At 50.8% G+C, this 27,635-nt stretch overlaps 2 protein-coding genes across 9 annotated transcripts in view; one reads left to right on the top strand and one right to left on the bottom strand.

Moving 5' to 3' along the window:
- Positions 1–21,015, top strand: part of VWA2 (von Willebrand factor A domain containing 2) — a 46,583-nt gene extending 25,568 nt beyond the window's left edge. The window contains exons 6-14 of one of the 3 annotated variants that reach the window (XR_004323780.1): positions 2,171–2,365; positions 6,391–6,524; positions 7,112–7,244; positions 10,253–10,308; positions 11,796–11,903; positions 12,805–13,383; positions 15,945–16,496; positions 17,111–17,249; positions 18,095–21,015. Coding sequence is in view for 2 of the 3 variants with exons in the window: in XM_032490843.1 (XP_032346734.1) it covers positions 2,171–2,365; positions 6,391–6,524; positions 7,112–7,244; positions 10,253–10,308; positions 11,796–11,903; positions 12,805–13,383; positions 15,945–16,496; positions 17,124–17,249; positions 18,095–18,204 (1,993 nt within the window). In the remaining variant the exon portion in view is untranslated. The remainder of the gene's footprint in view (positions 1–2,170; positions 2,366–6,390; positions 6,525–7,111; positions 7,245–10,252; positions 10,309–11,795; positions 11,904–12,804; positions 13,384–15,944; positions 16,497–17,110; positions 17,250–18,094) is intronic. The other 2 variants (XM_032490843.1, XM_032490842.1) reach the window with 2 other exon arrangements.
- A 133-nt stretch (positions 21,016–21,148) lies between these two features.
- AFAP1L2 (actin filament associated protein 1 like 2) overlaps positions 21,149–27,635 on the bottom strand; it is a 91,055-nt gene continuing 84,568 nt past the window's right edge. For 2 of the 6 annotated variants that reach the window (XM_032490838.1, XM_032490837.1), the window contains 7 exons: positions 27,196–27,307; positions 25,106–25,363; positions 24,851–25,022; positions 24,398–24,553; positions 23,457–23,650; positions 23,213–23,335; positions 21,149–22,360 (listed from right to left, as the gene is read on the bottom strand). In XM_032490838.1, the coding sequence (XP_032346729.1) occupies positions 22,118–22,360; positions 23,213–23,335; positions 23,457–23,650; positions 24,398–24,553; positions 24,851–25,022; positions 25,106–25,363; positions 27,196–27,307 (1,258 nt within the window). In that variant the 3' untranslated portion in view covers positions 21,149–22,117. The remainder of the gene's footprint in view (positions 22,361–23,212; positions 23,336–23,456; positions 23,651–24,397; positions 24,554–24,850; positions 25,023–25,105; positions 25,364–27,195; positions 27,308–27,635) is intronic. The other 4 variants (XM_032490841.1, XM_032490839.1, XM_032490836.1 and 1 more) reach the window with 3 other exon arrangements.

The following is a 27,635-nucleotide window of genomic DNA, read 5'->3' as shown; positions in this document are numbered from 1 at the left end:
TTGGTCCATTATAACTACCACTGATGGAGCGCACACTGGGCACAGCATTTAATCCTCAAATAACACTGTTATTTTCCCAACTTTAACAGGGAAGGAAACGGAGTCTCAGGTTAGATAACTGCCAGGTTCAGCTGGCCAGTGTATCATGGGCCTCATATCTGTGCCCCTTTCCTTAATCAGTCCATGCACTGCTATCATGAACAGCCATCCATCTGTGAACTTCTTTCTACCTAGTTTAGTCCTATTGGAGAGAAATGAGAAGAATCTTGAGACTCTGGCCCCAGACCTCCTAGTCTGGAGCCAGATGCTGAGGTCAGAACAGACTCACCTAGAAATATTCCACAGGATGAGTGGAGGTAGCAGGGTTTCTCCTCATTTCCCAGGGTTCAGAAGCTGTCAGGAATCTCCGCTGAGCTCGGTCGGTTGAGTCAGAAGCCAGCAGGTTAGGTGCAGAGGTGGGGAGGGTGGACGCCACATGCATTTGTGTGCTGAGCCATGTGGAGCATGGACGCCCTGCAGGCCAGTGGAGCTGTGGCCTGGGCTCTTGTGTCCTTGAAATTTAATTAATCTCCAACCACAGGCTGGTGGCTATGAAGAGCGGGGCCCAGACCCACTCAGAAACCCAGAAATGAAAAAGAAAAACAAAATGTATCTCTGGAGGGGCCCAGGACTTATATGCAAAATGAGAACAGAATTGCAGAGAAGTGCTTCCCCGCCCCCCACCCCAGGCCTGAAGCTTTGAGGGTACAGGAAAAGAAGTGATGATCAGATGGCAGAGGGGGTGGGCTGTGTTTTGAGGAGAGAAAGCAGTCCGGCTGAGAAATTAAGGATGCAGGGCCACAGCCAGAGGCTCGAGGGGAGCACTGCCAGGGGGAGGGCACAGGGAGCTCCTGGCTTTGTGGGAGAAGTTTTGTGACCATTTAGGCAGAACAGGACAAAGTAGGAGTCAGCAGACCTTTTCAGTAAAGAGCCATAGAGTAAATATTTTCGGCTTTGCCGGCCACGTGGTGTCTGCACAGAGAGCTCACAAATGCACGGGGGCCCGTTTTCCATGCCCGTTTGGCCACAGGCTGTAATTTGCCAGCCCCTGGAGAGGAGTGACCATTGGCTTTGGAATTAGCCTGACTGGTTTTAAACTCCAGTTTTGACCTCTGCTAGTCAGGTGAGAGGCAGGTGACTTGACTGGTTATTTAACCTGACGGTTAAGAACTTGGGGTCTGGAAGGATCCAGGGTTCAAGTTCTGCCTCCACCACCTGTGAGCCGTGTGACCCGAGATAAGGCCTTTGTCTGAGCTCCGCGATCTCAGAGCCGTGGTGAGAATTGTACGGGCAAGCGCCTTCACACACACACGCGCTTAGCACAGTGGCACCTGGCACGTGGTAAGTGCACAGTAAATGCTAGCAGTTCGCGTCACTGGTCTCTGAGCAGGGGATTCCTCATCTGTTACCATCCACCGAAAGGTTTTACCTAAGATGTGTATTTTAGTGAGTCATTACTTTCTTCCCAGTTGATGCTCGGAGCTGGCAGTCCACCTTCTGAGGACGTGTACATGAGCCTCCTCTGGGGAGATTTAGTAGGGATTCTGAGCTGGGATTCCACAACTGGGCTGTGAGGATTAGGGAATCTTAGCGTCCTGATGTCGTGGGATGTTTGTAACCTGCCCTGATCTGAAAGTAGTCAGAGGAGTCAGTCTTCCAGCGCTCAACGCTGAACTTGGAAGTGGGCCGGAAAGGCCTGATCATGGAATCGATCCTCATCAGATCCTGGCATCAGAGCCCCGTCCTTTATGCCCACGGATTCTTAAGAAGCTCTGTTATCTGCTTTTCCACCCCAAGGAGACGTTGAGCCGTAACAAGAAGGGCCTGGTAGAGATGGGAGGTGGGTGTTAGACAAACAGTGAGAATTGTCCCCAGAGCCATCAGTGGGAAGAGAAAGTGAACACATAAACAACGAAGAATGACATTATACAACGTAACAGAAATGGGCTAATAAATATTAAGTCCAGCGAGGTTATTCCTCTTCATCATGGTTGTGGTTTTAGATGGTGAGGACGTGTATATCTCATGCTAGAATTGTCCCTTTGAGCCTCTGCTGGGAGAAGGCTCTCATTTCAGCTTCACCTGTGGGTCGCTGACTTTTTCTTTCTCTTTTCCTTCTGGGTGAGTTCAGAGGAGGGCGCACAGAGACAGGCCACGCTTTGAAATACCTCCTGCGCAAAGGGTTCCCTGGGGGCAGAAATGCCTCTGTGCCCCAGGTCCTGGTCATCGTCACTGACGGGAGGTCCCAAGGGCACGTGGCCCTGCCAGCCAAGCAGCTGAAGCAGAGGGGCGTCGCTGTGTTTGCCGTGGGGGTCCGCTTCCCGAGGTAAGAGATTTCGCCACCCTGGGTCACCCTCGGTCAGCCTGGGGACTTCATAGCCGTGGGAAAGGAGGGGAGCTGGGGAAACCATCCTGGCCCTTCTGGGATCTATCTTTTCCTCACTTTGAGGTACTGTTGTCGGCACACGGGGAGCTCCAAGTCTTTGGAAGTCTGAGCGCATTTGCTTCGTCTTTTATTTAGTCTGAACACTTGGTTTCAAGTGCTGGAAATGTGCTTTAAATTTATTCAGGCAGAAACTGAAATTCATGGACTCCCCTGACTGCACTGGGCGGGTCAGAGGCTTCAGTGCCAGTAAGATTCTTGACATCCCAGGGTCCGATCATCTCTGCTGTTCGCTCAGCCTGGTTCTCTCCAGAAGCTGGGATGGTGGATGTGGGCAGCACCCCAGTTCACATCTTCCCAGCCCCACCTGGAGGGAAAAGACTCATTTCCCGTTTCAGGTTGAATGATCCAAAAAAGTGTTCCGACTAGCCTGAGTCTCAGGTCCGCTCCTGAATCCAGGAGAGTGGGTGTCTGGGCCTGGCTGCCTCCTCCAACCACGTTTCTCTAGATGCTGGAATGTGCATTCCAAGAAGTGGAGGGGGCACAGGTCCCCAGTGATCTCAGCCCTAAATATGGAGATGATCTCTATGGACCTCCAGTTCTTATGGGTGTCAAGTAAAATGACTTTGGGCACTGTGCCTATACATAGAAATCTCTTCCTTAATTTTAGTACAGTCATCCCTCCGTATCCATGGGGGATTGGTCCCAGAACTTCCCTCCCAGGATATCAAAATCCACGAATGCTCAAGTCCTTTACTCAGCCCTTCCATATCCACGGATCATAAACACAGCACAAGATCTGCAGTTAGTTGAGTGTGTGGCTGAGGAACCTGTGGATATGGAAGGCCGACTGTACTTTATTCATTCTCTCAATCAATAGATGTAGGTTGTTTTCCTCGTGCCAAACTATTCTACATTCTGAGGATGCAGAGACAACAATACAAAGTCCCTGCTTTCATGGAGCTTCCATTGTAAGAAAGGAACTAGATAATACACAAGTGAATGAACAAAAGTAATACAATTCCAGATGGAAATAAAATGCAAAGGAGAAAAATAAACTAGGTAAGAGGTTACAGAAGAGGATAGCTGTTTTGGATTTGGCAAGTCTCCTCTAAGTTGATTTTCTGAGCAGAAACTTGAGTGAAGTGAGGAACAAGCCTTCCAAATATCAAGGAAAAGAGAAGGCAAGACAAACAGATGGCAAGTGCAAAGGTCCTGAGGCAGTAGCTAGTGTAGTGTGGTACAGAAACAGTAAGACAGTCAGGGAGGGGCTGGAGCCCGGCAAGCAAGGGGTGAATTACAAGAAATGAGGCAGAAGAGATGGGCAAGAGTCAGGCCTAGAGACTTTTGTGGGTTATTGTAAAGACTTTGAAGTTTGTTATGAGTAGTCTGGGAAGTCTTTGGAGGGTTTTGCGCAGGAGAATTACATGAATTGGCCTGCATTTTTAGAAGATCACACTGAACGGTGGGTGGGCCAGAGGGAGAAGTAATAACAGGGGAAGTGGGGGATTTAGTTAGGAAGCCTTCAGAACAGCTCACATGCAAAGTAACGGTGGTTTGCAGTAGGGGAGCAGCTGTGGCCCTGCTGAGGAACAACTGGACCTAGGATACACTTTGAAGGCAGAGCAGCGGAGTGACTGGTGCATTGGATATGGGGGTGTGAGAGAAGAATCCAAGATTCTGGCCTGAGCCCCGTCGTGAATGGAGGTGCTATTTGCTGAAATGGGAAAGACTGGGAAAGGAAGAAGGGAAATTGAGTTCTGTTTCAGGCAGGTCGAGGTTGAGAGGCCTGTGGGCCATGTAAGTGGAGAAGCTAAGTAGAGAGCTGGATGTAAGAGTCTGGAGCCTAGGAGAGAGGACAGGCATCAAGATTCAGATCGAGGATGGTACTTAAAACCTAAGTAAGATGACCTAGAGCATGAACACAGAGTGAGAGGAGGACCTGCGTGTGTGCAGGTCAGAAAGAGGGAAGAGACAGAAAGAGACAGGTTGCAGGTACCTGGGGCTGCCCTGGATTGTGCCATCTCCTGGTGGTGATGATGACCGCTGCCACCACCATCATCATTGTTGTCCTGGCCAATAAGCTGGTGTTTTCACACAAGCTGCCTTGTCGTTGGCTGTCCTCAGATATAAGGAACGTAAACCCCTTGAGAGAGGAGAGGGGATGTGACCTCCTGGTTCCCTGACAGCCCTTGTGCCCAGGCAATGCTTAATAGAGAACCTTGCCCATAGTAGTTGCCCAAAGGTTGGTCACTGAGGATGGGGTCTGCCACAGGGTGTAAATACCGGCCCATTCCGGGCTGGCTTCTTCAGCTGCTCACTGGAGTAGCGCTTCTCAAACCATCTGGGGTGAAGGTCCAGTGTGTTTTGTTTTCTAGTCCATCATAGACTGATACTTTACAAAAATACAATAAAAATGAATTGCTAGAAAAATGAAATAAAAACAAAAACAGAATAGGAGTTCAAATGCTTATTACTTGACCCAACAGACAAAAAATGACTGTCAAGTTGCTGTACAGTTAAGTTTAAGTTGCCGTACAGTTCAGTTTCTAAATGCTTAGTGTCTGTGTTTATCGGAATCTGGACCAGGGTGAAACAGTTTGGAGACCTGTAATGACCCACAGACCATACGTTGAGCATCTCTGGCTTGGAGAAGTCAAGAAGCCATTGCCAGGAGAGGGGGCATTATTCAGATCTGAAGGCCTAAGCTGCAGACACAGGAAACCTCTGAGGAAGCCTGTCAGGCTCCCAGGCCCGCCAGACCCCCACCCCCAACTCCTAGCAAAAGACTGGCTCACTGTTGACCAGCGGTTCTCCAGGTGTGTTTCCTGGACCGCAGTGTCAGATCCCCTGGGAGCTTGTTAGAAATGTACAAACTCGGGCCCCACCCCATTGAATCCAAAACTCTGGGGCAAGGAGCCAGAATCTGTGTTTTTTCTGGCCCTCGGTGATTCTGATGCCCGCCAAATTCTGAGAACCGCTGCTGTGGGCAGCGTGAGGCTCTGTGTGAGATGAAGGACGGATGCTTCTTCAGACTCTTCCCCCCTTGTCCTGTAGATTGCGCTCCTTCTCTGATGGTTCTCAACTCTGGCTGAGCACCTAAATTACCAAGGGAGCATTTAAGGTCTGTTTGGGGGCCAGGGAAACTAAGGGTGGGGCCTGGCAGAGCTGCCCACTCAATGCTGATGTGAGGCCAGAACTGAGAAGCCCCTTCTGTGTGCCAGGCGCTCTCCTAGGTACTGGGGAAATGTTTGGCTTCTGTGGCTTCAGAGGAGAATGGAGAGTTTTATTTAAGTGAAGTTTAGAGATAAATGAGGTTTTTGCCATGTTGCCAGATTTTGGTCTGTTTTGATGAATTTTTGATGGGCAGAATTCTATATGCGCTACTGACTACCTTGTCTTCTTAAAACAGGTTTGCCAACATCATTTAACCCTTTGTTCATGCCCTAGGGTCATGATCCCACACATCATTTCTGTTCTGGGCACTAACATTGCCCTCTGGTTGTCTGAGTACACAGCCTCACGTTGCTGGCCTGTGAGTTCTCATTGCCACTGTTTATAATTCTTTAGGATTTTTCTTCCCTGTTACTAGCTATACCTGTTTGTTCTTCTCTTGCTGTCACCCAGAACCACTTTCCTTCATTTTCTTTCTTACATTTTTCTCATCAGCTATGGGTTACAAAACCAGACAACTGACACTTTCAGGATAACTCCCTCTGAGGAAGTTCATGGACTGTAGCATGTGCACATTCTGACCCACAGCTGAGCATTACTGAGGTCTTTCTCTGGGTTACTTCTGCACCTTACATGCATCTTAGATGGTTGAGGTTGCAGTGAAGTGGCTCCTGCGTCAGTGGGTGGTGGTGCTGTCCACCAGGAGCCCAGGGTCCAGGAGACGGGTGGGCAGGAGGAGGTTGGGTGCGGAGCGACCAGTCATTGTAACTTCTCTGCTGGGGGCCGGGGCACAGGTGGGAGGAGCTGCACACACTGGCCAGTGAGCCATGGGAGCAGCACATACTGATGGCTGAGCAGGTGGAGGACGCTGCCAACGGCCTCTTCAGCACCCTCAGTGGCTCTGCCATCTGCACCATCACCTCTCCAGGTAAGTAAGTCTGTCCTGTCTGGGAAGGGGTGGCCTTGCCCATATGGAAGTTGGGTGTGGGCTGGGGAGGGTTCCCGGAGGCCTGAGGTTAGGACTCAGGAGGCTCCCTAGGGAGGGAAGGCACAAGGAATGGGGCCCAGGAGCTTTGGCCCTGGGGCACTTTGCTCTCTTCTGCCTTGCTCGGCTGGCCCTTGTGGGTTTTTTGGCTGGGAATTGTGAGCTTGTCTTGCTGGGTAGAGAGGCTCAGGGCTTGGAACCCAGATCTGGCAGGGCCCTCGTGCCTGTCCCCTGCTCGGGAGGAAGAGCCAACTCCCGTGCCATGGTCAGCACAGGGAAGCTTCATTTGGGGGTGAGATCCCTGTATTCGTAGACTTTGTCAGGGTCCATCCTGGAGCTGGAGTGCAGTATATTATCTGTGCACAGGATGGAAGAGCTGTATGGGTGGGGGCTGTGCAGAAGAGATGCTCTGAGACTGGCTGCCCTGATGTGCTGTGCCCCAAAAGAGCCAGGGCTGAGGGTGGTGGAACTACGGCTTCGGAAGGAGATGTAAGCCTGCCTTCCCCGTCGGTTGTGCACTGTGGACACAGAATGCAAGGTCCAGCCTCACCCCTGTCAGCGCAAGACACTGGAGACAGTCAGGGAGCTTGCCGGCCACGCCCCATGCTGGAGAGGATCTCGGGGGACCGACGCCATACTGGCTGCGCTCTGTCCCTTCTCCAGGTTTGTCCGTAAGGTCTGGGATCAGAGCCTAAGGGCACAGCCTGGGAGGGCATGTCTGAGTGCTCACAAGCTGCAGGGATAACAGCTCTCTGGAGCCTTGACCGTGCGACAGGGATTGGAGGAGACCTGGGAGGGAGCCAGGGACAGAGCTCTGGGGACACAGGCAGGATCACAGCTACGCAGTGTCAGAGTCTTGTAGACATACTGCTCAGGTGCCCGGGGGAGCAGGGTCCCAGCCATTCTGGAAGCCTAGTAAGTCAGCCAAGAACTGATCCAGTTGAGCAGTGGTCTGGACTTGGGATAGTGGCCAGGTAATCCGGTTCCTCTGAGAACCAGTTTCCACATTTGTGGAGGCTGAGTGTGGCAAGAGGCCAAATTCCACTTGTGGAAGCCCTGGGGGATGCTGGGTTCTTCAGGACTGGAGCTCAGGCATACGAGGGCACCTGCTGCCCTGCTGTCAGCCACTCCCTTGCAAATCCCCACACTGACCCTCGGCACTTTATCCGGACCACTTTCCATTTTACACCTGGTCAGCAACTTGTGAGCTTGCCCGCTCGTGCTTCCTGGAGGGCCAGGGTAGTATTTGAACCAGCTGCATCTTGGCCCCTTGGCCTGGCCTCAGTGATGAGGTTAGAGTGCTCACACAGCCATGAGATGGATTGGCCGAGAAGCCACGAGGGCCGTGCTGGGCCGATGCAGAGTCCAGATGCCATCTTGGCAGGAAAGGGCTGTGCCCCGCACGTGGATCAGAGGAAGTGGGGCCTTGTGCCATGTCAGAGGCCACTGGAGGCTCTCTTCTGAAACCCGAGCTTTCAAGTGAAAGGAGGCAGGTTCCTCATTCCCCAGGGACCACGTCTACGTGACCACTCTGAGCCAGGCAGTGTGCCATGAGGAGATGGCACAGTCGCTGCCCACAAGAAGCTCATGGTCCAGAGAGAGCCTCCCAGGTGCTGAGGTGGGACTCTGGAGGCATCACCACTAATGAGCTGGGAACCTCCCACTGTTTGCTTCTACATTCGGAAAGGGGCGGCAGGTGGTAACAGGACCTGCCCGAGAGGAGTTCAGGAGCACACAGCGAGTTAATATGTAGAAATACTGCTATTTGTAGGATCTGAGAATAATGCATACAGTAGGCTTTTCATCTATCCCCTCGTTCAAGAAATAACTCTCAGAGGCTCTCCTAAGCTCCCGGCACTGTCCCAGGTCCTGGGGAATCAGCATGAGCATCTTAGAAATGTGTGCCCTCGTGAGCAGGAGGCAGCAGTAAACAAAATACCTAAGTGAACTATTGGGGGTGGGAAGTGCTTTGTGGGGAAGACCGTGGGGGTGGGACAGGGCGGGGTGAATAGGTGTTTGGGGCGGGGTTGCAGTTTTAATTAGGGTGGGCAGGGAAGGCCTTGCAGAGAATGCGGCATCTGAGTCCGGACCTGAGGCGGGGGAGGGATGAGGCAAGGACAGGCCCAGGCGAAGGCCTGTGGACAGGGTCTGCTCAACAACGCCGGCCCCCAGAGCAGGCCCAGGCGCCGAGGGGCAGGGCCGGTGGCGCTTTCTGGGCTGGGACCTGTGATTTTATAGGAGTAGACAAGGACAGGGAGATTTCTCTTTAAGGAGCTGGCAGCTTGGCAGAGTTTTGATTTCAGCAACTTCTTGGTTTGTAATTGACTTGGCTTTTCCCCCAAGGGGATGTTTTGCCTCAGGAAAGACCATGCCCTAGAGGTGAGCCCAGTTAGCTCGCCCCCAGGCGGGCGGCCTTGGGCTGGATCTCACTGGGAGAAGCCCTCTTCAGAAAGTTTTAGAGAGCTTTGTTGTCAAGGCCCCAAGAGGATCTCTTTAGATGAGGCCACCCCTGGAGCTGCTGCCAGCCAAGAGGAGGGCTTTCCGCCCGAGGGATGGGGAGCTCCTCCTGCCGCGGCCGGCCCGTCGTCCCCCAGACTCAGGAGAGCGGGGAGGGGAGACCGGGGGCAGAATGTGTGGCTTTGGACTCAGACGATGGAGTTTGGATCCCAGATCGGCAGTGCTCCGATAACCGTGTGACTTTGGGCAACTTAATTCAGCCCTCTGAACCCATTTTTCCATCTGGAAGAGGAGATTATTGTCTCTTCAGGTAGCTGTGGACTTGAGGTAATGGTGGGGACACCTGGAGCCTGGAAGCCAGCACAGGAACAGTGGCCCCTGTGTTGTCACTGAATGTTAGCACTCAAACAGACCTCAGAGGTCACGGAGACCAGTGGTTTGCAAATCCTCCTGAGCTGCAGAGCCTCGTAGGAATACTTGCGGTGCAGGCTGGAACTAGCACATTTCGGGGGAGGGGCGGGGCTGTGGCACTGGGGGGCTCTGGACACACGGTCCCTTTCCCTCTCCACGGAGGCTCCAAGGAACGCAGTTGAAAACGACAGATCGAGTTACTGTATAGAAGAGGGAACTGAAGACCAGAGAGGGAAGGTAACTTGCCTGGGGTCACATAGCCAGAATCCAGTTGCTTGATCCCAATATTTCCCACCCGCTCCTACCTTGTGCTGGCCCAAGAAAGTGACTCGTAATAGAAAGCTTTCCCATAAATCAGAGCACTGAACACAGATCGCTCTGACTTCTGACATCATCCTTTTTTTAAAAAAATTATCCTTGAGGAGTTTGAAACATTTCATACTCTATGCATATAAAAGTTGGGGTGGAATCAAGGAAGAAAACAAGTTTTGACTTGCTTCTTCTGCACTGGCATCTTCTGTCAGCTTTTAGTGTTTTTTTATATTTTTATTGCAGTATAGTCAGTTTACGATATTATGTCAGTTTCTGGTGTACAGCACAATACCTCAGTCATACAGGAACATACATATATTCGTTTTCATATTCTTTTTCACCATAAGTTACTATAAGATACTGAATATGGCTCCCTGTGCTATACAGTATAAACTTGTTTATCTGTTTTCTATATATTGGAGCTTTTTGTGTTTTAAATAGCCTCTCCTGTTCAACCTTTGATCTCTACCATTTGTCTCCTTGGATTGTAGCTGGAAGAGAGTGTTCTTAACCCACCCTGCTACCTGCCACAGGACCATCTGCCCAGGTACAGCCTGCCTCTTGGATTCTTCTTTTCTTTCTGGCCCTGGAACTGGCTCCCAAAGGGGCATTTACACTCCTAGGGCAGAGACGGGTTGGACCCAGCTCCCGGGCAGAGGGACATGCTCACGCCATACTCATGCCTCCCTTGTTCAGTGGTATTTCTTCACTGAGGAGGAGTGAAGGCTTTGGAATTTCTTCCTTAACCAGCTCCCCTTGCACTGACAAGAGGCAGAGAGGGGCGTGCTCCAAGCACCAGCTTTGCAGACAGAAAGCCTTACCTCCAGCACTGAACCCAGGGCAAGATACCCGAGCCTCACTTTCCTCTTCTGTAAAATGGGGGTAATGTTTGCCCCATGTCTGGAACCCCCATTTCCTTGCTCTGGATGATGGGGGGTATCACACATGGGATCCTGGTGAAGATTCGGTGGGTAATGCCCACTAAAGTGCTTCATCAACTACAAAGTCCCAAGCAAACAGGAAGACTTATCAACACCCTTAAGATCCTTCAGCCTGGCTCCCCAGTGGGCCCTCACTGCTCCCCCCCACCCCGGGTCTAGTGTGTCCCACTGACCCAGGAGCCCAGAAATCGCACTGGAGTGTGTTGGCATCAGTGCTTCTGTGGGTGTGCTGCTCTGGAGGAGGTGGGTAGCCCGAGCCCTGAAAGCAGAGCCAGAGGCTTCACGTGCAGGTAGGATGGTGCTTCCGACCCAGGGTTTGGTGATCCTCCTGGCATGTCATTTTAAAGTTGCAGCACTGCTGGCCTCTGACCCATAGGAGGAAGAGAAAGTGGGACTGTTTCTGCTCAGAAATGAAAGCTCCAGGACTTACAGTTTTGGAACCAGAATTGGAACCCCCAGCTCTCCCCCTTCCCAAGTCTCTGACCTTCAGTTCAGCACGTGACTTCTGTTCACTGAGTTTCACCTTCCTCGTCTGTGACACGGGGGTTCACAGTATCTGCCTCATCCGGTTTATCAGTGAAGTGAGATCATGTGTGTGGAGTGCTTTGCACAGTACGTGGCCCAGAGTAGCTGCTCAGTTAAGGCTCGTTGGTGCTGTTAACGAGCCCCCAGTTGTTTCTATGGAACTTCAGCTGACAGAACCACAGGCCTAGGTGCCCAGAGTTAGCCTCAGTAATTCCTGCCTTCAAAAAGTACAACACTTTAATTACAATGATGTGACCACCAAGTAATATATTAACATTTTTAAGGTATTGAGGGTTTGGACTCCTACATATAAATTGGGGGCAGGGGACGTCCATAACACATGACCCCAGTATCAGAGCCAGGAGCCAGATCCCACTGGCATATCCCTGAGTGAGCCTGTAATTCACACAGGGGGCCTTACTGAGCCCACCACTGAGTGTCCATTACCACCCCCACACTGCCCCTGCCTTACGAAGTTCACTTGCTTTTCTTTCCCACTTCGCTACAGGTGTTGAGACTAATTTCCTGGGCTGATGTGCCAGGCTGTTAATGGACATCTCTTTGACAGGCCCCTGTGACTCCCAGCCCTGCCAGAATGGAGGCACATGTGTTCCAGAAGGACTGGACAGGTACCACTGCCTCTGCCCGCCGGCCTTTGGAGGGGAGGCTGACTGCGGTACGTGTGCATGAAACCTCCCAGACTCTGACCGTCCAGGGGCAGGGGAGCCCAGGCTCCTGCTTCTCATCTGCCACCCTTTTAGCTACTAGGTAGGAGCTGGCCCTTGAGTTAGTGCCACCTGCTTCTCAAGTGATACACTGAGGTACCTCAGGTGGTGGAGGGCTGGGTTGGACACGGCTCCTGGCTTCCTAGCTTTAGAATGGCTGTTGCTTGATCTCCGAGCATCTTTCAGGCTGGAGCCAGCCCAACTGGGTTCTGGTTCTGGGCAGAGTCTCTTCTCCCCTCTTCTGAGAAGAAGAGTGAAGAGCCTCAACCACTTTCGGTTTTAAAACCAAAAAATTAAGCTCATAATTGGCTTTCCCCTCTACGGTTACGAGAGTTTTAAATAAGATTATGTACGTAAAGTGCTTAGCACAGTGCTTGACTTTACAAAGGACAGGACGTGTGAAATACTAACTTAAAAAACTGGAGTGCTGAGTCAGTTGGAGTCATATGGGGGAAAAAAATAAATCTTGACTCCCTACCTCCCAAGCTAAACATCAGTTCTAGATGGAGAATAGATTTAAATGTAAAAAGCAAAGTCGTGCAGCTTCTGGAAGAAAACACAGGAGTGTATCTTCATGCTCTTGGGGTCTATAGACAGAGTTCTCCAGCAGGACACAAGGTGCACTAACCGTCATGGAAGAAGTTTGAAATAGTGAGAGCGCCGCCAGGGAGCGTGTGTCCGGCCCTAACTCTGCGACATGTGCCCTGGGCATCAGGCCTCGTAGCTTCAGTGTCTCGGCCCCCTCTCCCTCCTGGGAAGGGGGGGTTTCCTGCCCCACGTGGCGGTTGGGTGCCCCGGGTGGGACGTGGGTCTGCGTGCTCCGCGGCGTGACGGCCACTGTGATCCCGGCAGCCCCGAAGCTGAGCCTGGAGTGCCGCGTCGACGTCCTCTTCCTGCTGGCCGGCTCGGCGGGCACCACCCCGGAGGGCTTCCTGCGGGCCAAGGCCTTCGTGAAGCGGTTCGCGCAGGCGGCGCTGGGCGAGGACTCCCGGGCGCGCATCGGCGTGGCCCGCTACGCCGCCGAGCTGGCGCTGGCCGTGCCGGTGGGCGAGTACCAGGACGTGCCCGACCTGGTCCGGAGCCTGGACGCCGTGCCCTTCGGCGGCGGCGGCGGCGCCACCCTGACGGGCAGTGCCTTGCGGCAGGCGGCGGAGCGCGGCTTCGGGAGCGCCGCCAGGACGGGCCAGGACCGGCCCCGCCGGGCGGTGGTCCTGATGACCGAGGCGCGCTCCCAGGACGAGGTGGCCGGCCCGGCGCGTTTCGCGAGGGCCCGGGAGCTGCTGCTGCTGGGCGTGGGCAGCGAGGCCGTGCGGGCGGAGCTGGAGGAGATCACGGGCAGCCCGGAGCGCGTCATGGTCTACACCGGCCCGCAGGACCTGTTCAGCCAAATCCCAAAGCTGCACGGGAAGCTATGCAGCCGGCAGCGCCCAGGTAAGGACCAGTCCCTGCTCTGGTGCCAGCCGCAGACCGGCTTCACCGGACCTGGGGCCAGCTGGGCAGTGGCGGGCTTTCTCCTTTTGGTAACGATTTCATCAGGGTCCGTGATGGGGGCTGGAACCACAGCCTCACTCTTATATACTAGCCCTGTCAGGATTAACTTTGTCGGTATACTGGTCAGTAAAATGGGACTAAGAGTAGCACCCCCGAGGGGCTTTTGTAAGATTAAGTAAGACAAGCAACTTAACACACTTAGTACCGAGTAAGCTCACTCAGTAAGTGCACTCCGAGTGGTAGGTATTGATATTTATTATTATTCGTGGTTGTTTATTGTTATTGTTGATAAGGAGCTCTGAACTTAGTAAATGTGCCACACAAGCGCAGCTTCCCAGTTTCTTTTTGGCAAATCAGAGAAAGAAATGCCTTCCTAGCACCCCCACTCGCCTGCACTGGCACACACACCTGGAACAAACCTTTCGTGAAATACTTGTCCTTTCTGAAACTGGGGATGCGTTCTGACCGTAATTCTGTTCAGTTTTATGACCCATATTGATGTCGAGACCCACCATGGCAGGGTACTCTGGAGAACACTGCCCTGGGAAGGAGACATTCCCACCTAGGGAGTAGGGGCCTGGTCCATGGTCAGAGACATAATAGCTGAAACAGATCCTCCATGGGGAGCCCCGATTTCTCCTCTAGAGCCCCGGTCAGCAGCAGGGAGCTGCATGTGGAATTCAGCTTCTCAGCCCCCGATGTCACTCTCACCAGAGGTGAGACCTTCCCTTCTGCAGGGGAGGGACAGGGGTCTGCCTGCCCACTTCCAGGGTGCCCCTCCAGTCTCATCTCCCCTTGGCAGCCAGAGGGGTTTTTTTTTTTTAAAATAGTGACAACAGTGGAGTCCCCATGTACTCCACATCCAGTGTCCCTCTTAGAAGATTTTAACCATGTACAGTTGTCACAATTAATGAACCAATATTGACACATTATTATATTTATTTATTTATTGAAGTACAGTCAATTACAGTGTGTCAACTTCTGGTGTACAGCACAATGTCCAGTCATGCATATACGTACATATATTTGTTTTCATTTTTTTTTCATTAAGGGTTATTACAACATATCGAACATAGTTCCCTGTGCTATACAGAAGAAACTTTAAAAAATCTATATGTATACAGGCTAACATTTGTAAATTTCAAATTCCCAAATTTATTCCTTCCCACCCCCTTTCCCCGGTAACCATAAGATTGTTTACCATGTCTGCGAGTCTGTTTCTGTTTTATAGACGAGTTCATAGTGTCCTTTTTTTTTCTTTTTTAAGATTCCACATATGAATTATATCATATGGTATTTTTCTTTCCCTTTCTGGCTTGCTTCACTTAGAATGACGATCTCTAGGTCCATCCATGTTGCTGCAAATGGCATTATTTTAGTCTTTTTTATGGATGAGCAGTATTCCATTGTATAAATATACCACAACTTCTTTATCTAGTCATCTGTTGATAGACATTTAGGTTGCTTCTGTGTCTTGGCTATTGCATATAGTGCTGCTATGAACATTGGGTGCATGTATTTTTTCAAATTAGAGTTCCCTCTGAATATATACCCAGAAGTGGGATTGCTGTAGGTCTGTTTTTACTTTTTTGAAGAATCTCCATACTGTTTTCCACAGTGGCTGCACCAAGCTACATTCCCACCAGCAGTGTAGGAGGGTGCCCTTTTCTCCACACCCTCTCCAGCATTTATTCATGGACTTCTGAATGATGGCCATTCTGACTAGTGTGAGGTGACACCTCGTTGTAGCTTTGATTTGCATTTCTCTGATGATTAGTGATATTGAGCATTTTTTCATGTGCCTGTTAGCCATTTGTAGACACATTATTGTTTATTAAAGTCTATACTTTATTCAGACCTCCTTAGTTGTCACATAATGTCCTTTTTCTGTTCCGAGGATCCCATCCAGGACACATTACGTTGAGTCACCTTGTCTTCTTAGGCTCCTCTTGGCTGTGACAGTTTCTCAGACTTTCCTTGTGATGGGGCGGTTTTTTAAAAACCAATGAATGAGAGCCTCTTACTCCATCCTTTACATAATGGAACAGGTGAAGTCCCAGAGCTCAGTGGTGTACAAGTTGCAGGTGTGTATTCCTCTCATGTCACAGTTCAGAGGTGAGCAGCCTGGGTAGCAGGGTGGCTAGGCTGTGTTATGGTTCCACCTCTAACTCCAAGGTCACGGTTTCTCAGACAGCAGGAAGAGGGCAACGGGGGAGTGGAAGGCAAGCAGGTTTCTTTTGAGGACATAACTTGGAAATTGCACAATTACTTTCAGTCACATCCCATCAGATAGAACTGGTCACGTGGCCACACTTAGCTGCCAGGGAAGCTAGGAATGTGGTCTAGCTGGGCATTCATGGGTCCTGCTGATATTCTAGGAGAGGGTGGAGGACAGATACGCAGTGGACAGACAGCAGACTAGCTGACCTGGGCTCTGCTTACTGCAGTGCAGTCCTCACTTTGCTGCCCCCAGAGGTCCACTCTGCTTGCTTTTTCTGCAGGCTGCCAGGCCCAGTCGCTGGACCTGGTCTTCATGTTGGATGCTTCAGCCTCAGTGGGGCCTGAGAACTTCGCCCAGATGCAGAGCTTCGTGAGAAGCTGCGCCCTCCAGTTTGATGTGAACCCAGACGTGACGCAGATCGGCCTGGTGGTGTATGGCGCCCGGGTCCAGACTGCCTTCAGGCTGGATACCCACCTCACCCGTGCTGCGGTGTTGCGGGCCATGAGCCAGGCCCCCTACCTGGGCGGGGCGGGCTCGACAGGCATGGCCTTGCTGCACATCTATGACAAGGTGATGGTGGTCCACAAGGGTGCCCGGCCTGGTGTCCCCAAGGCTGTGGTGGTGGTCACGGGCGGGAGTGGGGCGGAGGATGCAGCTGTCCCTGCCCAGAAGCTGAGGGACAACGGCGTCTCTGTCTTGGTGGTGGGCGTGGGGCCTGTCCTGACGGAGGCACTGCGGAGGCTTGCAGGTCCCCGGGACTCCCTGATCCACGTGGCAGCTTACGAAGACCTGAGGCACCACCAGGACATGCTCATGGAGTGGATATGCCAAGGTGAGTGGCTGCCTCCAGGCAGAGGCCCTCGGCCCGAGCCTTCACGTACACCGTTCCAGGGAAGCAGCTCCTCCCGGCTACCCGGGGCCTCCCACGTGCCGGGCTCTGTGCTGAATCCCACGCTCACATGAAACCCCGCAGGGAGCGTGTGCCCAGCTGTCCCCATTTGGCAGAGAATTTAACACAGGCACCTCTTCCCAGACTTGAGAATGAATGCACCCCACTTAAACAGAAGACTTTGTTAGGATACCCACAGGACCCCACGTTGGCACTGACCTTTTAGGAGCAGACATAGCCAGGCCAGCCTGACTCCGAGGCTCCCTTTTGGCAGTGACATCCTTTCCACGTTTTTAAGTCTATGGCCCTAATGATAATAGTAAGCACTGCCGTGTGCACAGCTCACCAGAGAGTCTCCAAACACCTGTGGGAAAGTTGGGTGGACACTGGGTCTCTGACTAGCCATGCAGTTTAGGGTCCAGCCGTGTGCTAACCTGTTGCCCAAGGGCTCATGGAGACACCAAGATGTATAAGACTCTACTCCAGTGGCTTCGCCTCTCTCTGGGCTTCCTTGGAGGAGGGTCTCTGGGGCTGACCCAGGCGGGCCTGCTGGCTAGTCCTCCCTTGCAGAAGCCAAGCGGCCAGTTAACCCCTGCAGACCCAGCCCGTGCCTGAACAAGGGCACCTGCGTCCTGCACGACGGGAGCTACCGCTGCGAGTGCCGTGCCGGCGGGGAGGGCCCCCACTGTGAGCGCCGTAAGTGGGGCTCCTGCTCGCTCGTGGGAGCTGGGTGGGGGCGGGGGTGGTGGTGTGCGTCCTCCTAGGCCCCAGGACCGAGCCGAGGGAGGTTCTCGGGCATTGATGGAAGGAATCACTCATTTGTTCATTAGTGCTTGAAACATTTAGTGGGTGCCTCTGGCCTCCCAGGTGCCGTTCCAGGTGCTGGGAACAGAGCAGGAAACGAGACAGTAGGAACCTCTGCCCTGATGGAGCTTCCACTCCAGTGAGGGAGGGAGGCAGCAAATAAGTGCCGCATGTAGTGTATTAGTGCCGAGCACAGTCTAGTTAAAGAAAATGTATGGTGACTGGGAGGAAGGCTTCCCAGGGCAGCCTCGGGCAGGAGCACAGCGGATCCAGGGCACAGACCGCAGGCCCGGATCCAGGTGGGTGCATAGATGTGCAAGTGGTGGGGAAGGCAGAGTTCTTTTTTGAGTGTTTCTGTTTGCTCAGTGAGATGGGACCGTCCATCAGCTGAGAGAGAGGATGGGGAGGAAGTGCTGGCAGTTCGAGGAGAGGGGAGAATCACTGTCCAGGGGAAAGACACAGAGAACGAGTGTTGGGCAGCATCCCGGGCCCACCGGTGGCCACAGTTCATGGATTTAAAGTGAGAACAGCCAGCAGTGGCTAGAAGACAATTCCCGCTGGAGCCCAGGGTCTCCGGGCACTGGCAGAGGCGGGCTTCCGAGGGCCGGGAGTGACATGAGGGGCCCCTTCTGCTGGGCGTACAGAGTAAGAGCGAGATGTGATGGGGCCCGTTAGGCTGCTGATTGGTTGAGAAGAGGGCTCAGACACTCCTCCCTCAGTGTGCACTTCTTTCCCAGGGACCTTGAGGGGAGATGCCCCCAGGATACGTGGCTCCAGCCCAGAGCCTGCAGGAGAGCAGCAGCCCTCCCAGCTGCTACCGAGAAGGCCCGGGCCCCCTGGGCGCTGAGGGGGGGCCTGCCCTCAGTGGAGCATCCTGTCTCATGCGGCCCTTTTGAGTGTCTGCCTCTGGCTGTGTCTGGAATCCTCCTGCCCTGCTTCCCGACCCAGGGAGAAGAGAGGGCTCGGCTGGAGATGACCCTGCTTAGGGACATGGTAGCAGTGGATTTCACCCTCTAACAACGATGTTGAAAACTCTACACGTGAAAAGTAAGTACCTACTGGGCTGGACCTGGTTGTGCCCTGCCAAGCTGGTGTCATCTGCCACCTTTCCCCTGAGGAGGAACAGAGGAACCTGGAGACTTCTGATGGCCTGTTGGAAGCTCACTTTGCCCACGACAAATGCTAAATAGAATGTTGTTGGGACAGTCATGCCCAACAGACAGCAGCGATGCGGGTGTCATTCAGAGCACTGCCGCCGTGGCATTTCAGGATGGACCCGGCGTGGACCTTCTCACACATCTTTCCCCTGAGATGTCCTGGGTGCATTCGTTCTTAGTTTGACAAGGTGCTCGAGTGGCATTTGTGCCTTGTTCCGGGACTGGATGTGTGTGTGTGGGGGGGGGGGGAGTTGGAATGGCCAGACTGGAAGGTGAGCGATCGCTTGTGAGGGATGGGCTAAGTGTGCAAACAGCCCGGGTCTCCAGGGGACACGTGAGCTTGGCCTGGGCACTGAGCAGCACTCCCTCCCAGGGGCTTCTATGAGTTTACTTAGGAGGGTTAATTGTGGGGTGTTTCTGAGTCCTTATCTTACTCTGCCTTTTGGGAACAAAAAGAATTCTTAAACTCAATACAGAATAAAGAAATTTAGGGGAGTTTTGCTTTTTTAGGCATAAATCTCAAGTTGTCTAGATTTTGGTTTTATTTTGCTTTTATGCCTCGTTTTTAAAGGACTGTTTCAAAGAATGATGTTGATTATTTAACAGGAGTATTTGTATCTAAATGGCAAAAAGGCTTAGCTGGAATATTGTCTGGTGAGCTAGGCACTTGTTCACCCCCGCAGTATTTAGGGATCAGTTTCCCCCCTGGGTAGTAGTGTTTGGAGTTGGATTTTCAGTAGAAGCTTTTGTAAATTTAAAACCAGATACTTTATCATAGTTTTTCATATAAATACCTTAATGTGATGTTTTATATGCAAACATTCAAGACTACCTTGATTTAAATACTGCTTAGCTTTAAGAACTTCAGGATTTCTGGTGCTAGAGAAGTTCTCGAAAGGTTATCACCATGGTTTTTGTTAGATGTTAAAAATGAGTCCGGTGTGCCAAGCACTGTGCATGACAGTCATTTGCATTCAAGGGATATTTTCATTCCTGTTATTACTCTTGCCTTGACAGAAGGCGACATCAGAGCAGGGTCACATGTCCACCTTGGCAGGTGCCAACAGCTGACGTCAAAGAATTTACATGAATCCATTGTCTTTAACAGCAATGTAATCATTTCGTAGTGTAGGCTCTTGGTCTGGTTCAGGGCTGATATTTGGATGTCCCATTTGAACTGGACTTAAAAAAAAAAAAACTATAAAACTGTGGGCCCTGGGCTTACATGTTAAAGGATATACTGTTTCTAATTTTAGGTCGCAGCCCTTGAACTGTTTTGTTTTACCTTTTCAAGTGAAGGTGCCACTGAAGAGGTCAACCCTTTCACTGTCCCTGGTGCATCAAAGGGAATTCCTAACAAGACAGCCTTAAGCCATTTTTTTTCCCCAGCCAACCCTTCTTCTTTCTTTTAAAAGAAACTAGCTTTTAATCATACATGTAATATATAAATTTGCTCTCCTTGGAAAAACATTGCAGGTAAGTCGTAAAATAAGATTTTCTCTGAATGACCCTGATTCCGGCCAACTTGCTAAATGTTCTAGTTCTAATAGTTGATTATTTGATTCTCTTGCTTTTCTAGAAAGATATCGTTTACACGTGATGACAGTTTTGTCTCTTGTCGAAATGTTATACTCCTTTTTCTTGTCTAGGACCTCCAGAATCACGTTTTAAAAAGTAGTGGCAACAGCATGTATCTGGTCCTTGACTTGAAGGGACTTTTTCATCAGTATGTGTTATTTCCTGTGGATTACTTGATAGGCAAAGCTTACTTCTGTTGCTGGATTACAAGGAGTGTTTATTAGAAGTGTTGAGATTTGTGGTTTTTCTTCTTTCTTTGAGATGATTTCCCCCCCCACATGTAATCTGTTAATATGACAAATTACCCATTAGTATATTTTCAGTTGTTGAACCACCTTTGATTTCTTGGATAAATGCTATCTGGCCGTGATACTTGATTCTTTAAACACTGCTGAATTTCATTTGCCAATATTTTTAAAGATTTTTTTCATCTATGTCCAAGAATGAGATTTAGGTTTTCTCCCACAGAATGTGTTGGAATTTTGGTGTGAGAGCTCTGCGAACTTTCTCAAATGGAAAATACATAGTCCTCAAACCTTCAATCTGCTATATTCATAGCATTTTCTTGTAAGGTAAAAGTCTGTCTTATAAGTATCTGAACTTCAGGCTTCCTTTTCATTTCTGCCATTCAATATTGCCTTAGGCCATCTTCTTATTGTTTTAGTCTTTTCAATGAGTCAGAGATTTGGTTTTGTCATTTTTTAAAACAAGCATGTTTATGCTATGAACTTTCTTAATTATTACTACTCGGGCAACTTTCCAAGTATTGGTATGTTTCTTTCCCCCAGGAACTATTTAGGAGTGTATTTAACTTCTAGGAGTACTGATTTTTCAATTAGGTATGATCAGCTTCTGAAGATGTTACTTATGGGTTACACTATTAAAATTTTTTTTCAGCCTTTTAAGGAGGTTTAAAGTCTCCTGCTAAGATCCCACCTTGTCGTTCTAGCAGTTTTCACTGCACATAGTTTGAAGTTCAGTGTGTAAGTAACCATGATGTTTCCCCTTGCAGGCCGTTGCCCCAAGTCTCTCCATGAAAGACAAGAAAACCCAAAATACAATTAACATTTTATTAAAAAAAAAATCTAACTCACCACTTGGGACACCAAGTATTTATGACAAAGGAAAGAAATGCCCTGGGATTAGAAAGACAAATAAGAATCAAAAGACCTTTAGTTCTCAGGAACCAGGGTTAGAGGACGCTGGTTCAGAGCCCCCAGAAATGAGGCAGAGATGCTAGTTGAAATGTTTCAGCCTGTGTTAACAGTGCCATCGGAAGAGAACCGGCAGCACACAGGACAGCACTCCAATTTTGAGAGAAGAAAGCGACCACCAAAAACAAAATTCACCCCTTTTTCCTTGGGAAGGGCCTGGACATTATGCACAACTTGAAAAACCGGGACTAAGAGAGCATTATATTAAATAACTCTTCCCTTAAAAATGACCTCGCCACAGGACTGAATCTGTAAACACAGGGTAATCTTGCTTCTATGGTAATGTAAAAAGTCAGTTAAATCTCCAAAGACACTTTTGACTGTTCTAAATTACAAGATTTTAAACATTTTCTTCTATATAGTACAGCATCACAAAATTTTATTTAAAACCAATTGATTCAGGCCTGTTTAAGGCTGAAAAAAAAAGTCCTTAATTTACTGGGAACTGTGCCTCAGCTTGGTCCCAAATATTTCCCCCATCACCATTTTTCAAAAAACCATAGATGGTTTACACAGTGGAAGAAAAGGACAGTTTAACCCCAGACACTGCTAAGAATTGGATAGGAGATGCCAGTCAGGAGTTTAGATCTTCTTGATCACCAAAGCCATGTGATCAGTGGGACAGGGCCCTGCTACCTTGATTTCTCTTCCACAGAAGTGTCAACATCAGAAGCTTTTCACTTAAAAAAGCTTGATCAAGCAATTGATGAAAACTTCAAGGAAGAAACACAAAATACCCCTAAACACAGCAATGTCTTGTTTACAACCAATAGACTAAGTAACAAAAAGGCTTTTTTGGAGATCTGTTGTCTTACTTCCTTTGGCTCTCCAAAGGGACAGAGCCGCCTCTTAGCTGAAGCTTTCCATCCACAGAACCCCAGCGCTTCCTTTTGCTTGTAAACAGACTCACCCTTTCACAGAGTTGCTGCTTTAATGAAGACGGTAACACAGCAGGATTGTCACCAAGGTCCGTATCGATGGGAGGGTCTTTAGACGAAGCTTGTTTCCTAACTCGTTCCTTTCTTCTCCCATTCCTAGGGTACCAGTCAAACACCAGCATCCCCCCCCACAAAGAAGAAAGTTAGTTATCCTCTGTAGCAACCTACCTCTAAGCAGAAGCAGCTACGAGTAGGGACAGCAACTGAGGTTCAGCCCCTGTGTGTTCCCCACCGCTTGGAGCACTGATTAAGAGATGTCTGAGGCCATGGCGCAGCAGATGGTGGGGCAAGGATTTCAGCCACGGCAGTGTTTCATGTGTTTGTGTGGATTTAATACTTATTTTAAGCACCTGCACCAATGACTGTCTCCAGCAGGTAAGCAGGACAGAAACAAGGAGCAGAGCCTGCCAAAAACACAGGCAGCTCTAGGCATGTTCTTTACTGTACAAACGAGTAAAGGATTCATAACACTTTTCATCTAGCCCTCAGGGAAAAACCCAGTTGGCATCTGCTCCTTGTTTACCCCTTACTGAGACTTTGCCACCAGCTGGCTGGGCCACTTCAGGCAAATCACGTCACCTGTCTGAATCTGCTGCTTTAGTTTTCCTGGTAGAAGTCCTTCAGTCACTGAGGTTTGGTGTTTTTTTTTTTTTCAAGTTATTGGAAAACTCTCCAGCCCCAATCTGTCTCTGAACTGCAGCTGTCCCCCTGGAATTACTGATAACCACGTGGTGGTGCATGGATTCAGGTACCCTCAGGCTGACGCGTCAGGTCACCAAACTGAGCGCAGGCACCTTTCCGGTTGGTCTCTGCCAAAGGCACAGCGAAGCCCTAGCCCCTGCCTCTCTTCTGCTGAGAGCAGCGCCCTCACTCAGAGCAGTGCCCCCCGGGTCAGAAGGGAGCCCCGCCGTAGAGACAGTTCTGCTGTCTACCGGCAGCCCCGAAAGAGGCCGGGAGGGACCACTTACCTTGGCTTTCTGGAGGACAGTGCCTTTGCCCGTGACCATGACCGACAGAGGCCTATTCTTGAGCGCAGTTGCTGAGTTGACTGGGGTACAGTCGGGGACAGGAGCTAGGGTGGCAGCTTTGGGCTGTGGTGATGGGGGAGAGCCAGGGCACAGAGTTAAGGAGAGGGAGGTGGACCCAGCCCCACCTAGCCCCAGGCCAGGAGGCCCTGCCAGCAGCTCAGAGGACCATGGCTCCCGGACTCACTCGGGGGCTCGCGTTCTCCAGGTGGGTGGTGTCCACTGTGGTGCCCAGCGTCACGGGCCCCGCCTCGGCCTTCTTCAGGTTGTCCTTCACCTCCACAATGCTGAGCTCCAGGTCCACACGCCTGCGCTCCTCCGTCCTGCACTCCTCGTCAATCTCCTTCAGCTTCTGCTCCAAGTTGGCCACCACGGCCTTGTCTGCAAAGATTAAGTCAGCTGCAGGGAACAGCCCTTCCAGCCAGACGCCCTGCTTGGGGGGAGGTGGGATTTATACACTCACCACTCCAGAATAGGACCCTACATGGCCACGGACCACAGCTCTGGCTCCGACACTCAGAGCTGGGATGGGCCTGTGTGTGGTGAGCAACTCCAAGCCCAAGTCCCGTGTCTGTATTCTGGGAGGCCCCGGAGGACGAGCTCTGCATTCACAAGAGGGCCTGAGTCTGGGGTCCCAGGCCCTTCTGGTAGGTTCTTAGAGGCTCGGTCGTTTTGATACCTGCTATTGTGACAGCGACCCCAAAGGCGTAGAAAAGCTTTATTAATGACCCTTGGAGGATGGCTGGGCTGTTTCAAGCTGCCCCAACCCTTCTGGCACGGGGTGCTTCCCTGGGCCTCACGGAGCAGTGGCCCTGCATGCCGGCACCATCTCAGCCCTGTTGCATGCTTCCCTCTCACCCCAGAGGTCTCAGGTTGGTCAGAAGATGGGCCAAGAAATACACATTTGTTTCAAGTGAAAATCAAACACTGAAGGTCTAAACACATTTTTAGAGATTTTCTCCTTTAACCAGCTTTTTAAATTCCATCCTGGTCCAGGACAGCAGCCTTTCAGACAGGATGGAGGGGAAGGACTGCAGGAAGCACCACCTGTGCCAGACGCTGAGGGGAGGGGCTGCAGGCCGCGTGCACAGATCTGGGTTCTTCCCACAGAAAGCCGAGGCCCCTTACCCGTGCATTTGAGCAGGGTCTCCTTCAGCTCTCGTTTCTCCTTCCGGAGCTGAGCCAGGTGCCCCCGGATTTCTTCCTTCTGCTTCTCCAGCCTCTCCTTCTCCTCTGTGTACCGTTTCACCTCAGCTTCTGTCCTGTTCTTGCCCAGTTTGATCTCTATAGGAGCAGAGAGGGGCGCCCCTTAGGTCAGCCAGGCTGGCACAAGGGCTGTCCCCACCCACGCTGTGGGCTCAGACAGAACCCAGGGCTTGGCAGCAGATTAGAGCTGGACACCAGGCCAGCCAAGCAGGGACAGAAAAGGAGACTGGGCCTGCCTTTTCTTTGCTGTGTGACATTTAGCAAGTCCCTTCACCTCTCTGATCCTTTGTTTCCTCACCTGAAAGGGAGGGGATCAGGCTAACTTCTCTAAACCATTTCCCAAACATCCAACTCTTATCTAGGACAGACACCTACCTGCACTGGTTGCCTTCAGCCTGTCCTTCACAGGGGGGCTGGCCCCAGCTGGGGTGATGGCCGCAGCATCAGGGCAGCTCGGTGAGGAGGTTTTCTGCTGTTCAGTCTGGATTTTGACTGCTGCGAGTCTCAGGGAAGGCTCCTCGGGTTCCAGACTCTCCTGCTGCATCTGCTTTGGAATAAAGCAGGCACCACTCAGCTGGCTGAGGGGCCGGGAAGGTGACGCCGGCTCATCTGCTGGGGGACAGCCTGTACCTCCAACTCAGGGTTCTCTGGAGGCTTCACGAGGGACTCCTCAAGGGCTGGGGCAGGGGCAGGGTCTGCAGGGAGGGCCTCAGCTGGAGGGTCCTGGTGGGGTGGCGTGGAGAGGGGGTCCTGGGCCTGGGCCTGGGCCTGGGCCCCGCCAGCGCCGTGCAGGAAGGACTTGACTGGTGTGAGGTCCAGGTATACCCGGTCGAGCTCGGGCTGGCTTGGAGCATCTGTCACAGGGGCAGCCTCCTCTGGGGTTTCCACCTGCACAGGAAAGGGTCAGATGGCTTTGAACATTGCCTCTGCTCCCTGGGCCCTGCAGGGGACACGAGCCCTGCCGCAGAGCTCCAGTCCCTTCCTTGTGCCAGAGTTCGCAGGACCTTCCTCCTGGGGAGCCCCCTGCTGAGCTGAAAGGTCCGGGGTCACACCCAGGGTTTGCCATTCAAGAGATGGGAGACACAGGAGACGGTACTTCATTTTCCGGACCCTTATTTCCTCATCTGTAGAGAAGAGACTAGTAGTGCCTCTCTCTAAGGCAGCTGGGATGAAATGAGATAACCCACAGATGCCCTCAGCACAGCCCAGACTCCCATGCCCAGTTAGTGGGACCTGCTGTCAGTGTGACGATCCCACCTTGGCTGACAGCTTGAGCCTCAAAGACTAATGGTGTCTGGACAGCTACATGTACGAGAAGGAGATTAGAACATTTCCTCACACTCTACACAGAAAGCAACTCAACATGAAAGACCTCAAACCATAAACCTCCTCAAAGGGAACATAGGCAGAACACTCTGTGACATAAAAGCAGAAGTAAACAGATGGGATCTAATTAAACTGAGAAACTTCTGCACAGCAAAGGAAACCACTGACAAAAAGAAAAAGCCACCTACAGAATGGGAGAAAAGATTTGCAAATGATATGACTGACAGGGGATTAACAGCCAAGATACATAAACAGCTCATACAACTCCATATCAAAAAAAAAATTTTTTTAATGGGCAGAAGTCTTGAATGTTTTTCCAAAGACAGATGGCTCACAGGCATGTAAAAAGATGCTGATCATCACTAATTATTAAGGAAATGCAGAGATACTACCTCACACCTGTCAGTGTCTATCTTCAAAACGTCTACAAATAACAAATGATGGGAATGTGGAGAAGACGGAACACTAGTCTGCTGCTGGTAGGGATGTAAACTGGTGCAGCCACTATGGAAAACAGTATGGAGGTTCCTTGAAAAACTAAAAATAGAACTACCCTGTGATTCAGCAACCTTGGTACAGAACCAGAAAAAGGCAAAAACAGTAATTTGAAAATATACGTGCACCACAACATTTGTAGCAGCACTATTTACATAGCCAAGATACTGAAGCAACCCAGTGTCCATCAAAAGATGAATGAATAAAGAACATACACACACAGGCACACACACACTGGAATATTACATAGCTGTGAGAAAGAATGAAATTCTGCCATTTGCAGCAAAATGGATGGACCTAGAGAATACTATGCTTAGTGAAGTAAGTCAGACAGAGAAAGACAAATACTGTATGATATCACATATATAGAATCTAAAAAATAATACGAATGAAGATATGTAGCAAAACAGAAACAGACTCACAGAGAACTGGTAACTAGTGATTACCAGTGAGGAGAGGGAAGGAGGATTGGGACAAGATAGGGGGATGGGATTAAGACATACTATGTATAAAACAGAAGCAACAAGGACATATTGGAATTATAGCCATTATTTTGTAGTAATTTAAGGGCCTATAATTTATAGAAACACTGAATCACTATGCTATAACCTGAAACTAATATTGCAAATCAACTACACTTCAATTTTTAAAAAGGCTAATAGTATCGCCGCTCCCAATTCTCATACCACACCCTCCACCCTTAGAACTGACCAGAGTGGTTAACCAGCTGTTTTATCAAGCTGAGTCCCCAAACCAGGCAGACGGCACAGCCCCACTGTACAAAAGATGACTTCACTGCACCTCAGTTTCTGCACTGGTGACCCTGCAGGTGACTTGGAAGCCATGCCTCTCAGGGACCACCGAACAGCCCCAGGGTGCTGCCCAGCCAGCATCCTTACCGCAGCCGTCAGCTCTGACATCTCCACGTCGTCATATAGCAGCTCCTGACGATCCTGGCTGGGCAGGCCATCAATGTAAGTGTTTGGCTCTGAGAACTTCCTCTGCATCAGTCTGGAAGACATGGCGAGAGAGGATTCAGGGCAGGATGGTAAAAGCTACCAATTTCAAAGGATTCACAACAAGGAGAGGTGCAGTGAAATCCGTGGGCTGTGCAGGAGACGGGGACCAGCACTGACCTCATTTTAAAACAAATCTGTTTGTTTAGGGTTCTCTCTCCTCTCTCCCCAGGGCGTTCTTACTAGAACTCCTGGTCTCAAATTTCTCTTCTAGAAGAACAAACTTTCTCTGTCTGTACCTCTCCTCCTAGGATCCTTTTGTCTCTTCCTACCCTGATTTCTCCCTCTCAGGATCTCCTTCCAACAACAACAAAATCCTTTCT

The sequence above is a fragment of the Camelus ferus genome, chromosome 11 (genome assembly GCF_009834535.1).
Source record: "Camelus ferus isolate YT-003-E chromosome 11, BCGSAC_Cfer_1.0, whole genome shotgun sequence".
Classification (NCBI taxonomy): domain Eukaryota; kingdom Metazoa; phylum Chordata; class Mammalia; order Artiodactyla; family Camelidae; genus Camelus; species Camelus ferus.
The sequence above is the reverse complement of the archived record's forward strand: the minus strand, read 5'-3'. Positions and strand labels throughout refer to the sequence as shown.